This window comes from Tiliqua scincoides, chromosome 3 (genome assembly GCF_035046505.1).
Source record: "Tiliqua scincoides isolate rTilSci1 chromosome 3, rTilSci1.hap2, whole genome shotgun sequence".
Taxonomy (NCBI): domain Eukaryota; kingdom Metazoa; phylum Chordata; class Lepidosauria; order Squamata; family Scincidae; genus Tiliqua; species Tiliqua scincoides.
The window spans coordinates 138,717,747-138,733,020 of record NC_089823.1 but is presented as its reverse complement, the minus strand read 5'-3'; the positions used below and the strand labels follow the sequence as shown (position 1 = coordinate 138,733,020).

Sequence of the window (15,274 nt, the reverse complement as noted above, 5' to 3'; positions counted from 1 at the left end):
CAAAAAGCTGAAACATAATATGGAAAGTGATCAATCACCCAGAATTTCTCAGCACACTTCTGGTGCAAAGGCAGAGTCTTCTGTTCCTCAAACAGATAAAAAGAGAAAGTATATGATGAATACATGAAGTCTGAGAGGAGATGAGGGCTTATATTATTACAAACATTTTGCTAATATGAAGGGTACAATTTATGGAAATGGGCTGCCAAGGGATATGCAAGTAAAAAAGGTTGGGAACCACTGCAGGAGAATCGTGAATCAAATCCCCCTTTAAGGTGGACATGAGGAGAACCATGAATCAAATTCACCTTTAGGGTGTCTAGTCTGTTAAGCCAGAAGCCTACATGCAACATACAACCCATAACACATAACTGAGAGTGTGCAATTCAATTCACAGCAGAGAGATGAGATATTTGCAACTCTTTTTACTCAGAAGTAGACCCACTGCTTTCCATGGGTGTTATTAATGGTGCACTGAATTGTAGCCAGGGAAGGAGGGTCCCATCCTGGTGTTTCAAAAAACAGACCTGCTTTGCAAGCATTTGCAAAGCAGAACCAGGCTGCAGCAGAAGGAAGGAGAATAAAAGGTTAACTTTGGCTGGAATGTCCCAGGAAAATTATTATAGCAACTAAGGAGGTGCCTGCCTGAGCTGAGTGGAGAAACCAAACTGTTCAGAGTTGAAAGGCTCTGTCCTCTGATTGACCTGAAGATAAGGCAAAGTGATATTTGGAGCTTGATTACCTGGCAAAAATTTCAGGTACTATAGGCGAGTATCTACGGTATATATTTAAAAATATGTCTTTGTTACCTGGAAGGCTTTACAAACAAATCCCAAAAGTAGAGACCTCTTGAAGAAGCATCCCTGCCTGATTTTTTGCTAGATACCTGATTGTGTGCGTTCATTAGTTCCCAGACTGCAAGCTGATTCTGTGAAACCTTTTCTTTCCCAAAAGTGACTGATTCTTTTTCTTGTCAACACAGCTGGAGCCACACTGCCTGTCAACCAGATGCGTGCACATGTTCACTATGTGCTTAGACGTCAGAATGACTGTAAGTGGCTGTGTATGAAGATGGGCTTTTACAGACACTGTAATTCAAGATAGGTTGACAGGAAAAAATGATTTCATGTCATTTGGCTCTATCAGCTCTACACTGAGCAGATGCTGAGTAAAGTTCTTCTCACTACTTGGCAAGACAGCACAAACTGACACTTACCAAGCAGTTACTTAGCAAATGATTATTGGTACAGACAAAAGGACTAACAACCGCACTTACCATGGTTTTGGTGCCAACTTAGGTAAGATAATTAGAGCATAGTTTAGCTTAGGGATGACCAGAAGGTAGGTCACAGTCCACTGACTAATTTCAGGTGGATCACTTATTGCCTGATAGTTACTGGAACTGTTGCAAAAAATGATCAAGTAGGTACACCATAATCCAAAAAGGCACTTCTTGTCTTCTTAAGCAAGCGGCTATGTTCAGGATCACTTAACACAGATTAGTTACGTCTTACCTGTTAAAAGCTTCTGAGTATGTATTCCTGTTTATTAATTTAACACACAGCAGTGGACTACTGGAATTCTAATTTTAATAAAGTAGACCATGCAAGACTGAAGTCAGCCTGCCCCTGATTTAACTGTTGAGCCCCTGATTTAACTGCAAAAGCCCTCCTCCAGAGGGATTTTGAGGGAGACTCCAGCAAGACCAGCTTGTAAACTTGCAACTAGAGAGGCTAGACAGGGGAGGAAACTGCCTCATGATGCTGCAATCCTATGGGACTTCCTTCTAAGTAATGCATAGAATTGCACTGTTAATCATGGTTGTTAAATGCTCATGTAATTCTTAATGGGAAACATAAACCACTGTTCACAAATCCTCTTCAAACATGGATTCATATCCTTGTTTGCAGGCAACCATGGTTTACATATTCCAATATAATGCTTAATCATAATTAAGGAAAATAAACTATGATTAAAACATTATGTCTGAATAGGGTCTCTGTTTTCTACTTCTACTAAATCTTAGATCTACTAAATTTTACTTCTGAACAGCAAAATACATTTAAAAGGGAAGAAATAATGCTGTTTTCATAGTATAAACACTGCACCTATAAATACATTTGAAGGAAAATTCTTGAGTGTACATTATGTTAAGGTATTTAAAATAATTTTAAATATAAGTCCATAGCTTTAGTGTTCTAAGCTGTTTTGCTTTAAGCTGCAAGCATTAAGAAACAGCCCCACACCTCAGTGCAGCTCTATAAATCTACAGAACAAGCCTGCACAATCCCAGTGGTGATTACTTATTAATAAGAGTCAGCAAATAACTACACAAACTCCCTCTTCTGTGGTTACTCCAAGATAATGAAAGGCAAGTCAGCTCTAAGGACCTCAAATTTAGGGCATTAACTCTTGGACATGACCCACTGAAAACAGTCATTCATTTCAAGTTAAAGGAGACAAAGGGTTCACAATGAACCCACTGAGGCTTCAAATCAGATGCCACAATATTTCAGGCTAATTCACATAATTATATTCTCCTATCACCAATTTGGCACACACAAAATGATGAGGCATGCTTTTTAACTGTGTCTAAGGGAATAGGTATAGGGCATGGGATCATACAATAACATTAACCATGGTTAAGGTCATCAATGACACAACTTTTTACAATGATTAAGAAGTCAGTGGAGGTTAGAAGGGAGGGGAAAATCTGCACCAGGGTGAGTAGGGGAAGGATGCACTGTCTGTTCCTTAATAATGAGCAATGGATGGGCCACATTATGTCTGCACTGTTGGGATCCACACCAAATAGCCCACAACTAACACAGATCAGCTTCTTCACCTCATATACATGAAAAGGACTATAGGAGGACCACGGACTAATTACACAAGCCTACAAAATTGAGGGTCAAAAATGTTTTTCCCAAACTTTATGGTGGTTTGATATGAATTTGGGGTGCCGATTCAAAAAATGGCATCCGTTTTGCCCTATCACGTCTAGTTTTGGAGATCTAGTATAGCCTCATTAGTGAACAGTTCAAGCAGCTTCCTCATGAAAAAGCCTTGGTGTAGGCTTCCTCACGAGGAAGCTGCTGGAACCATTCACTAAAGAGGCTATGCCGTGTCTCCAAAACTAGACGTGATAGGGCAAAACGGATGCCATCTTTTGAATCGGCACCCCAAATATACCCAGGAATTGGTGTAATATTTAAGGAAGCAAAATGTGTGTTGGCCTGTGCTATTTAATTGGTTCATGCTAGGTGCTGCTAGCTCCAATGGAATCTGATTCCACTCCTGTATCCATCAACGGATGCCCCCACTCCTGTAAGGAAAAGGGCAATTCTTTCCCTCTTGGTTGCCACACAGTGATGGTTGTGCATTCAAACCCTCCTTCTCACTCTGCCATTAGGCCCTACCATGCGATTGGTTCTCCAGGTGAGACGTTTAAGCAGGCATAATAAAAGCCACAGTTCCAAGGTGTGCGGCCAGGAGAACCAAAAGTATTCTGGAAACTTCACAACAGCAAATTCCAAATGGATACCAGCCATGCAGTGATTGTATATATGTAGAAACTGTCAGCATCTATCACTCAGTGGCATCCTCAATGGCTCAACTATTCCACAAACGTCGCAGAAAGGTATACGTAAAATAAGGAAAGTTTGCCTGTGGCCCCCAGAAATGTAACAGATCATGACTGTGTTGGACTATAATTTCATTTCATTGTATCCCTTGCCCCATGACAGCTGGTGTGTTATTACAGAACAGTCTTAGGATGGTTCACAAGGAGACAACATCTATGCTCACAGTTTCTGTCCCCAGACTCATCTTATTTTCCCCATTTCATTGGGATCTTCCTATTTTCTCAGGTGTTTGGTTTTTTAGTTTTGTTTTTTTATTTTCCCCCTCTTTTTTATTTAACTATAATAAACATAAAATACATAAACAATACTCTAATGGTGTAGCAAGAGCGAAGCCAAAAAATTCCTACTACTTATATTTTAGATACATAAAGTCTAAACATTGAGACTGCAAGAAGCTGGCACCCTTCTCAATCATGTACATACATCTGTGAGCCCTGCCTGGGCTTCTTAATGTGTGCAAGCAGGTGTTTAAGGAACTCCTCCTGTATTGTACATGTTTGCTGTGGGAAATGCCAATGTATAAAATGCAGACATGCTTTCAAGATGCCCTCTACAATGGCATTTGGACTCCTGGGTCGCACATTTGAATAACTGTGCCGCCGATATGGTTTTAGTGATTGTTGATAATATTTTTAATCATTTATTAATGTTATGGTCTTTATCTTAATACTGTACAAATTGTTTTTATTGTGTTTTGCTCTACTTTGATGGCCTGCATAGGCCAAGGAGATGGTTTCTCTCTGTAAGTACAGCCAAAGGGGATATAACCAAAATCAACATCAAGTCTTAATTTTTATGCCTCTCACAAGAGAAGACCCATTCGTAGGAACAACTGCCAAGAGGTGGATTACAAGGTGAAACTAATACTAACACTAATGCAACTGTAACAGTAAGTCTTCTGTTTAAGAAATATATTTTGCTCTATTGTTTCTCTTATTGTTACTAATGGATGGAAGTATTTTGAAGGACATGATTGTTACAATTGGGAAGGGCTCATACACATACTTCTGAACAACTGAATCAATTATAGCATGGGTTTCTAAACGTGACCATCCTTGCAAAGGCTAAATATGTTCCTCCATCTTGCTTGCCACACTTTCAACATCAGAAGGTTTCCCCATTATGCTTCATAAACCTACCTCCACATTAGCGTCTGATGGACAGTGGGCCGTAAGTGAAAGACGTGGTTGCTGACTGCTAAGTTGTGCTCCAGCCGAAAGGGCTCTAATACAACTCCATCTCTCACAGGGAACGTCAGGCGCAGTTCATCATTATGGTTGGCTGAGATTGAAGAGGGAGAGAAAGTGTGAACTTTCCCTTTAGCATCTGCAGTGTGATAACAATGCATACATTATACTGGACAACAATACATGGTTCAATTTTGCTGGGTTGATCTGACCAAAAATGTGGCCTGGTCTGACATTACTCTTTCCTACCCTCACATGCAGAGAGATCAGGAGTAGGTCTTGGGCTCAGATCCATTCTCCCTGCCTCTTTTCCACTCCTCTCACAGTGCCTATACCATAACAGCTAAAGGGAATGTAATTTATAACATAAAATATCCTGAATTTATTTGAAAATTTATGTATTATATTTTTTTTCTCACCCTTCATCCAAAAAGTTCAGGATGCTGCTTATGATTCCCTTTCCCTGTCCAATTTTATCCTCAAAACAACCCTGTGAGGTAGGTTCAGCATCTGAGAAATTGTGATGAGCCCAAGGTCATTCTATGATGGTCTTGATGGAAGTTTGTGTGATTATGCAGTAATAAATATTTCTGATGTTATCAGTGCTTAACATATTGCCCACTGATGGGTTCTGAGCTGTCTGTGACAGATCAGGAGAGAGATCTTGGGGTGGTGGTGGACAGGTCGATGAAAGTGTCGACCCAATGTGCGGCGGCAGTGAAGAAGGCCAATTCTATGCTTGGGATCATTAGGAAGGGTATTGAGAACAAAACAGCTAATATTATAATGCTGTTGTACAAATCGATGGTAAGGCCACACCTGGAGTATTGTGTCCAGTTCTGGTCGCCACATCTCAAAAAAGACATAGTGGAAATGGAAAAGGTGCAAAAGAGAGCGACTAAGATGATTACGGGGCTGGGGCACCTTCCTTATGAGGAAAGGCTAAGGCGTTTGGGCCTCTTCAGCCTAGAAAAGAGACGCCTGAGGGGGGACATGATTGAGACATACAAAATTATGCAGGGGATGGACAGAGTGGATAGGGAGATGCTCTTTACACTCTCACATAATACCAGAACCAGGGGACATCCACTAAAATTGAGTGTTGGGCGGGTTAGGACAGACAAAAGAAAATATTTCTTTACTCAGCGTGTGGTCGGTCTGTGGAACTCCTTGCCACAGGATGTGGTGCTGGCGTCTAGCCTAGATGCCTTTAAAAGGGGATTGGACAAGTTTCTGGAGGAAAAATTCATTATGGGGTACAAGCCATGATGTGTATGCGCAACCTCCTGATTTTAGAAATGGGTTATGTCAGAATGCCAGATGCAAGGGAGGGCACCAGGATGAGATCTCTTGTTATCTGGGGTGCTCCCTGGGGCATTTGGTGGGCCGCTGTGAGATACAGGAAGCTGGACTAGATGGGCCTGTGGCCTGATCCAGTGGGGATGTTCTTATGTTCACTCCTGTTTGTAGTTCAACTACAGCTTGATTGATACATGAAAGCCACAATGCGATTGCCACTTTTTTGCTGCTGTTTACACAGAGTGGTTTGCCATACCGATCTAGCAACTTTCTCCAGGTGCTTCTGGTATGGCTTGTGGGTATTGATGGCAAGCTGCTGGCCACTAAGGGAGCCCAACCTCCATGTGGTTAGAAAAACATGGAATTTTAGTGGTTGGTCTGCCAGGAAGTGAAATCAGAATTACTTTTGCATGTGTAAGCAACAGAAAGAAAGCAACGATTCTTGTGTTCAGTGAATGACCAAGAATGACACTTTTTTGGCCTGATCTACTCTTCAAAACCTCCAACATTCTGTTATGATCAGTTTTATGGTGCGCCATCTCTAACAACAAATATTTTTGTCTACATCCTTTTTCATATTCCTGGTATTAATAGAGCCCCCCTTATCCAATCAATCTTATAATTTAAGTTTGTTGAGTGGGATTTCTGTTGTTCAACAAGAAATGTGCTTCCCTTTCATAAAACATACATATCTCACAGGATAATTACACATCACAGAAGGCAAATCTGGATTTGAACACTCAACAGGTCTCTGCCACCATTTATAATTCCCAATTGACCATATTTATTTGATACAAGTGTTTGCACATTCATACATTACTTTTAGACCTAAATGTAAACTATCTTAGGGCCCAATCCTATACAACTTTCCTGCACTGATGCACCTGTGCCAATAGGGCATGTGCTCCATCCTGTGGTGGTACGGGCAGTCATGGAAGGCCTTCTCAAGGTAAAGGAACATTTATTCCCTTACCTCAGGGTTGCATTATGGCTGCATTGGCTCGGCAAAGTTGGATAGGAGTGGGCCCTTAAGTATACACCTAGGAATGTAATGTGCAAAGAAAACACAGAAGATACTGGAGGCATAAAAGAGTATCAATAAGCTTCAGCTTTCAGCTTTCTAGATGCATATTGCTTATGGCTTTCAAGAGCTTATACAAACAAAAGCTAAGCTGCAGAAAGTATTCTCTATTATTTTGTAAATTGTATAGTTTATTGTTCATTGCCTACTTTATAGATCATAAACATTACAACAAGTAATGAACTCAGGCTATGAGTTCATTACTCAACACTATGAACTCAGGCTCCCTCTTAAAATGGTATAGGCAAATAGATCTGTGAGGAGGACTGACACTAAAAGGAATAGACATCAACTTGTGGAGCACTTCTGAATAACATTTAGAAAACGTCTGCATAGAACTCAGTAGAGAAGCCATTGTAAATTTTATTACCTTTTAAACTCTCTTGCTATAGCAATCAATAGCTTTGGCCTTGACTAGAACATATAACATTGTTATAAGTCAAAATCCCAAGTAGAAAATGCCTCAAGCACACAAATTACAATTATATATGAGTGTTAATATTTGTATGTTACATTCCCTGCAGGGTTTTCCCAGGAACGGGCTTTAGGCTTGCACACACCCATATCCTCTCCTGAGCTGCAGAAGTGAACAATCAAGATTTCACAGTGATTTGGTGTGCTCCATTACCAAAGGTCAAGGGAGATCCTGCCTTCAATGGAATCTTCCAAAGGGGGCCCTAAGTTTATTGGGGGCCCACTGTATGGGGGAAAGGTAGGGTATAAATTTATTAAATATTTCTTCTTGTGATAAGGGAAGTGGGGAAAGGGTATGGAGGAGCAGGAAAGAGTGCTTATGAGCCTGACCCATTCCTGATGACTCCCTGGAAGCACAAATTTTGTCTGAAGAGGTCCTCGTGTTCCAGTTAAAGAAAGCAAATGAATATATTTAGAAGAATCTTCCTTTCTTAACACCATATATTGTGGGTATCTTTTCCCTCTTATAATACACAGTTTCAGCTTGATCCTAACTACTTTTTACCCAGAAATAAGTTTCATGGATTTCAATGAGACTTGCTTCCAGATAAGTACATCTAGGATTGCAGCATTTCTCAATTTACCCAATTTGTATACTTTTTGAAAAGATGACGGTCACATCAAGTGTCAATTCACAATCAACGTTTCTGTCTAGAAATCACCAGTCAGGCTGGTATTTATGAACCCATTTTTGCCTGGTCCACATGTGTACACATTTGGTCCCTGTTGCACATACGCAATGTTGGGCAGAAATGGCTTAAGCACAATTTCTGTGATGTGCAATTTGCAAAGAGCAGAAAGCAGGATCAGAAAAGGACTTCAAGGTTGCTTCACTTGCTACTCACTTGGAGGTGGTGGTAAAGTATTGATATTTGGCTTAATGTCAGGTGGGAATGGTGGTTTGACGTCCTGATTAGGGGACAAGTATGGAGGAATATTGCTCCCCGGAGTCATAGGTGGCGTGGGGTTTCCTGGAACAGGTGAGTGAGGGTAATTTGCCACAGGAACAGGCCTTGATGGCTGTAAAATGGTAATTGCAATGCAAAAGAAAAAAAAAGAAAAGAAAAAACAAATTATTGCAATGCCCTGCCACTGCAGAATGTGTGCTAAAACTCCAGATGATGTGAATAGTGCTGAGAAGCATTAACAGACTAACAGAAATGATGTAGGGTAGGTCTGCACAGCTTGTGATATACCAAGCCAAACACAAACAATTATGGCAGCCCACTTGGGACTTCATAAACTTTGCACCTGAAAGGCCATAATATATTGTTAATGGGTTCCGCTTAGCTTGGCGGGTCACAAGGTGTTCCAGTTTAATGTAGGGAGATCTATTTGAGAAAATGAGGACTTCCTCACAACTCTTTTCAAGTTGAGAAAGCCATAGCTCAGATTATCTTTGTAAATACACAAACCATGTAAATCAAACAGCTAAGAAATGAAAGAGAAAGAACCGAGGGCCGCTGCCCAAAACTGTAGCTATGTGTCATGCGCTCTCCCTCTGACTCTGTAACATGTAGCAAGTGTTTTGACATCACTGAACTGAGTTTTCCCCAACCGCACCAATCCAGTGATGGGGAGCAATGGTAGAGAAGCATAGTGTACTGGGGTCAAGGTATATATTATATACTACAGAACAGAGGGGGAGAACTTGATAGCGGTCTGCCATTTTTTGTGATTGGCTCCTGCTCCCTACAGCATCTAGTTCTGATGTGAATAGTCTCTCAGTGAAATTCTTGTTCAGTGATTGTTTAAAACTAAATAATCTCCCATTAGTTTGGATAAAAGCTGCTGTAGCTAAAACTAGGCAAGTGGCCTCCCTTCTTAACCATTCCCAGAGGGGGATGACAGCAGAGCCTCGTATAGCCTTCTCAAGAGCAATTCTGCCATGACAATTCTGTGCAGAGCAAACTGGGCACAGGCCTTTTATCTGTCCTTGCAAGCTGTGCATTAGACAAGGCTACCGAGGGGGGCACTATAGGTAATGTGCACATGCCTAGAGGGGGCTCTGTTTCTCGGTCACTCTAGAATAGGGGTGTCCAACTCATTTCATACAGCGGGTCAAATATCATTCATGATGTCTGCTGAGGGCAGGAAGTGATGATGTCATTTGTCAGGGAGTGATGTCATTAAACAGGTCAAAAGCAGTCATAAGCACTCTGTTCTTGTATAGGAATTCATTAGCTGCAAATAACAGAAGAGAAGATGCACGAATCTTGATCATATTTCAAGATATGGGGGAGCCCAATTATCATGCAGGCCACCTTTCAGCAGTGAGACCTCAGCATTGCCTAGCAGCTGAAAGCCCGAGGGCCAGATAAAAAGCTTATCCGGGCCACATCCGGCCCCCGGGCCTTATGTTTGACACCCCTGCTCTAGAACATGACCGAGAGGCAGAAACAACACACTAGTCTTTTTATAATAGCGGATGGGAAGACAAAAACAGAGGAGAGACCTATATGTGATAACCTATCTACGTATTTACGATAACTGTAGCAGCACCAGAGCTGGAGGATTTGGAGGTACAGTACTACTTTACACAGAAATGTAAGTGGGGAACTTGCTTTCATCCACATATGACTCAACATCATTGGATTGGTGGATTTTTGAATCATGACTATCATACATTCCCCTGGGTAGACATCTTACTATTTTTATCATCATTATAAACACATTAAAAAAATTAGATAGCTATAGTTTTACAGCTTATCACTACATTTTTCATGCCCCAATGATTTCTGGACAATATACAGTTAGTGTTTCACAATAAATTATCATGCAAATTGCAAGGGAGCTTCAACAGCCCAGTCCTATGCATCCATAGCACCAGCAGAGCATGTATTCCACTGGTGTGTGCTATTGCAAAAGCACTTTCCAACAGCTTTACTAGCTGGTGCACTGGTGGAGAAAAGAATGCCTGCCAGAACCAGGTAAGTCCAGCACAGGGGAAGGGGTGAAATGGGGTGCGGAAAGGCAGCAATGGGAGAAATGGGTGGGAGGATTGGACCCGATGGGTGCAGGATTGACAGTGCGGTGCATGTCATATCCTATCACCCTTCCCTGGCCCAATCCATCTGCATGGATCAGCTCAGAATTGCACCAGTGCTGAAGCTTGTGCAAGTTCGTGTTGACCCATTGTAACTGCTGGGGCTTACCATGCGGCAAGGAGACAAATGTCCCCAAACCCCAAGTAGACCTTCAGCTGCTGAAATTCCTCCATGGGATGCAGATCCTGCATCAGCACCACTGCATCACTGCATGGGAATTTAGTTAGGATTGGGTTGCTAGTGGGGTTTACTATATGTTAGAGTTTTAGTTCAATTTTTAATAGATAGCTTGTACATGTTTAAAATCTTCAGACAGGGCGATACAAATTTTGATTAGTTAACCTGGCTTAAGGAATGGAAATCGATAAAGGACGGTTCTCACCTTGTAATACTGTCCCATGTTGACTGCCGGAGGAGGATATTGCCCTGTGTTTTGCTGGTTTGGCATCCTTTGTCCAGGATAGGTGGGAGATGTAAGGGGTCTTGGAGGGTTGGGAGCTGGATATTGACCAGGCTGGGATGGAAACTGACTATTTGGTCCATACTGCTGGTTTCCATAATTAGGCTATTTTGCAAAGGAGGCAAAAAAAGATTAGTAATTTTATGTGTCTTCACATGTACTCTGCACCAGTGGTTCTCAAACTGGTGGGTTGCGACCCACCAGTGCTTCCCCCGTCCCTTTAAGGGACGTTTTGCAGGAGGTGCTTTGCGCCCACTTTTAGCGAATGTTCCAAGCCTCAGGGAGCACTGTGCAGGGCTCCCCGCACCTCCTGTAGCCTGCTGCAGCCCTGCCTTCCAAAAGTAAGTGCAAAGCACCCCCCCTTGCTCTGTTAAGAACTCACTGCCCTAGCCCCTCCCTCGCAAGAACTTACTGAGGGAGTAAAGCTCCCTCAAAGTTTGAGAACCTCTGCTCTACACATTTCACATTAGCTTCAAATAAAAACAGTCACAAAAAATTGTATTATTTCAGCTGATGCTTTCAAACATTAGCATGACAATTTAAAATTTAAACCAGTGTTTCTCAAACTGTGGGTCAGAACCCACTAGGTGGATCATCAGCCAATTTCAGGTGGATCCCCATTCATTTCAATATTTTATTTTTAATATATTAGATTTGATGTTACCATGGTATGTGACTGCATTTGGGGAAATGTTACACTTGTTACACATCTGTACTTTTAACAGGCTACTATGTATATGCTTTTAATAATAATAGTAAATGGGACTTACTCCTGGGTAAGTGTGAGTAGGGCCCTGACAGATTCTTATTCTAAAAAGTGGGTCCTGGTGCTAAAAGGTTGAGAACCACTGGCTCATAGGATAGGATCCAGTTGTTCAAGCTTCTTGTTCTCGTCTTAAAGGACTACTAAGCAGAGTTGCATGCAAAATAGAACAAAGCCAGCTTCCTTTCTACGTATTGTATTTGAGAAGTAGAATGGCGGCATAAACCATGCATTGGCTCTCTCCAGATTGGCAATCATTCACATTACAAAATACATAGTCTACATAGTAATTTGCAATAGTATACTGCTTTACGTTTTGTAAGCTGCTTTGGGTGCCCACTAGGGAGAAATGTGGGGCATTAATTGAATAGATACATAAGTAGTTTGCAAAAAAACAGACTCAGCAGTCACTCACCTCTCCTGGATATGGTCTCTTCATGCCCTGCATAGGCAAAGACTGAGGACGTGGGCCAGGGTAGGCTTGCTGTGGCATCCTTTGCCCATGGTTGAAGGGATTCATTCCAGGCGGCCTGGGTTGGTTCATGCCCATAGGTGGCCCACTCATATTGGAAGGTGTCATGCCTGCTCCCATGGTTGCAGGGTTCATGCTGCCTGGCATAGAAGCGGGGCCACGAGGGCCAGGTTGGTTCATGAACTGGCTGTTGTAAGCCTGAGTTGGACCCATCTGGAAAGAGGAACAAACCTTCAACAGAAGAAAAAAAAGAATAAAATGCGACATGCATTTAAAATGGGAGGGGGAGCCAAGTTGATCGGATCAGAGATATGTCGCATTTTCAAATGTCTGAACTCACTCGTCTGTGAGAGTCCCCCCTCTCATTTTTGAACATTTTGATGTTTATTAATTTTGATGTGAGGATTTCAAAAATGCCACTATTTCACATAGAACCAAAAGTTTTGCTACAATTTATGTTATAAAGTTTATGATACGATGCATATCACAATGCATTAGGCAATAAGATAGTCATGAACACAAAATTTAAGATTACCAAAAATGTTTTAATGATATAATTAAAAAAAACACACCTAAGATTCCTATTGGAATCTGCGCCTTGGAATTGTATAAGAAACATTAAAAATTCAACATAAACAATTTTGAGATACACTGCGTAATTTATAACCCTTCTCCAAGGTAGCTTTGCTCTAGTTCTGCTTTCTCCTCTCTCCCTCCCTCCGGAATATTCAGCACACCTAACCTTAAACAATTGTGATCGTCTTCCCCCAACACTTCCTCTCTGATTAGTCCTTCCCTCAATTCTGCATTTCTTTTGCTCCTTTTTGGAGGTTTTTTTTCCAAGCTGGCCTCCTTTCATGGTATCAACACAGAATAATGGAAACAGTGTGGAGCAAGGAAATAAACAGCAGATGGGATCCCCCTAAAAGTTGTAGATAGTCTTCTTCACCAGGAGTCCGGGTGTTGAGTTTATGGCGTACTGACATAAAAATGTATCTCCTGAATTAGCACAGACTCTCTTTGCCCAAGGCAGTTATTCACATTGAAAGTACTCTTTTTAAAGTCATTACTAGGACTATTGCTAAAAGCAAGGCCAGGTGAACATGAGCACTAAATTGATATACAAAATTTGTAAGAGGTTCTGGCCAGCTTGCTCTAGGATGGAAAGAAGCATGACAAACTGAACATCACACATAAAGAAGATACAGTATGACTGCTACAGTATGAGTATACAGCGTACATACGCTACAGTGTGATTGCTTTGAACCACAAATTTGCCTGCAGAGTATAGGCAGCAGGATATTTTAAAGAGAGTGTTAGCAACTAACTAGTGTGATCCATACAGGTGCATGCACAAACACAGAGTCAGCAGTAGATCTCATTGCATAACCAGCAGTAGATCTCGAATGCATAACCAGAAAAACTGGTGTCTAATGCAGAATGCCTTGTACAATAATAGCGCTAATAAGAAGTATTGCTAGGATTGAGCTTTGGCTCAAAAACAATGACTTCACAGGTTGAAAGAGGCTCAGAAGTTTTACTTTATCAGCTTTAAATTAATCAAGGTAAGGAGAAGGTTGGGTGGAAAATAATTAAGGCCCAGACCAAACATGCAGCTATACTGTTGGAAATGATGTATTTCCACTCATGTGGGATTTGCGTTCATCGGAATCTGGGGTTCATTCACCGGAAAAGCCATGCTCAGCCCTCCTCTGGCCCCACCAATCATCCTTCAGCAGACTTCCTGCTTTGCAGGAATTCCAGCAGCACTTGCCCACTGAAAGGGATAGAAGTTTCCCCCAAGGGTTTGCTCTTCTGAGAGAAAAGAACTTCCTGGTTCTGGCATATCATGCAATTCCCCACTCCAGCTTTCACAGGAGAGCTCCCCCCCCCCCCGTGTTATACAGTTCCTCTGCAAGAAAATCCCTTTTGAAAACACAGGCTGCCCACTTATTCTGAGAAGGAAGATTCCCCCCAGAATTAAGACTGAGTATCCACGCAAGACAAATCAGTCACTGTGCACAATTCATCTGAAATCAATGGAGGTTGGTTAAGCCTTCACTTCCCACCCCGCACATTAAGTTTGGGGGACTGCAACCAGTGTGAGGCAGGGAGCTTCTCAATGAGGGACATGGCCAAAGGCAGTGTGGCAAAAAAAACCCCACACATTCCACATGTACCAACTTTACTTGAATATGTTCTGAGCATGAGAAAAACAAGCTGCACCCCCCCCCCAGGGCACATGCCTCCTTGTTCAGCCCCTTCTAAGGTATTCTCCTGCTCTCCCCTTTCCTCTCCTCTTTCTAAAAGTTTCCCTCCGGAAGCTAGATCAGCCATTTTCAACTTTTTTCAGCTCACAGCACACTGTCAAGGAACTAAAATTGTCAAGGCACACGCTCAGTTTTTTACTTACATTAAATTATTACATTACAATTAATTTTTAATTAATATAAGTAATACAATTAAATCATTACATGACAAAGGGCACAATCCTAACCAGGTCTACTCAGAAGTAAGTTCTATTTTGTTCAATGGGGCTTACTCTCAGGAAAGTGTGGTTAGGATTACAGCCAAAGACTAGGGGGGGACATTGGGGGTAGACATGCCTAGGATTGGGTTTTTGGTTGCACTCTTTTTTCTCAAATACAGGAGCAGGCAATTGGCACTTCTCTCTCCTCCACTCCCCCACCCCACCCCCTCCCACAGGCACATTCCCCCCTCATCTCATAACTGCAGTTAGCACCTCTCCTACTGTTCCTCCCCTCACTCCTTTGCACCTTCCAAAGGTCCAGAATCACTTACCTCACATTCTCTCTCTCTCTCCCCCCCCCCCCCCCCGCCAATTGC

The 15,274-nt window shown here is 41.9% G+C and overlaps 1 protein-coding gene across 6 annotated transcripts in view; it reads right to left on the bottom strand.

Moving 5' to 3' along the window:
- ZMIZ1 (zinc finger MIZ-type containing 1) overlaps positions 1-15,274 on the bottom strand; it is a 427,264-nt gene that overhangs the window by 28,414 nt on the left and 383,576 nt on the right. For 4 of the 6 annotated variants that reach the window (XM_066619836.1, XM_066619835.1, XM_066619841.1 and 1 more), the window contains 4 exons: positions 12,371-12,658; positions 11,115-11,297; positions 8,531-8,705; positions 4,784-4,925 (listed from right to left, as the gene is read on the bottom strand). In XM_066619836.1, coding sequence (XP_066475933.1) covers positions 4,784-4,925; positions 8,531-8,705; positions 11,115-11,297; positions 12,371-12,658 — 788 coding nt within the window. The remainder of the gene's footprint in view (positions 1-4,783; positions 4,926-8,530; positions 8,706-11,114; positions 11,298-12,370; positions 12,659-15,274) is intronic. The other 2 variants (XM_066619837.1, XM_066619839.1) reach the window with 1 other exon arrangement.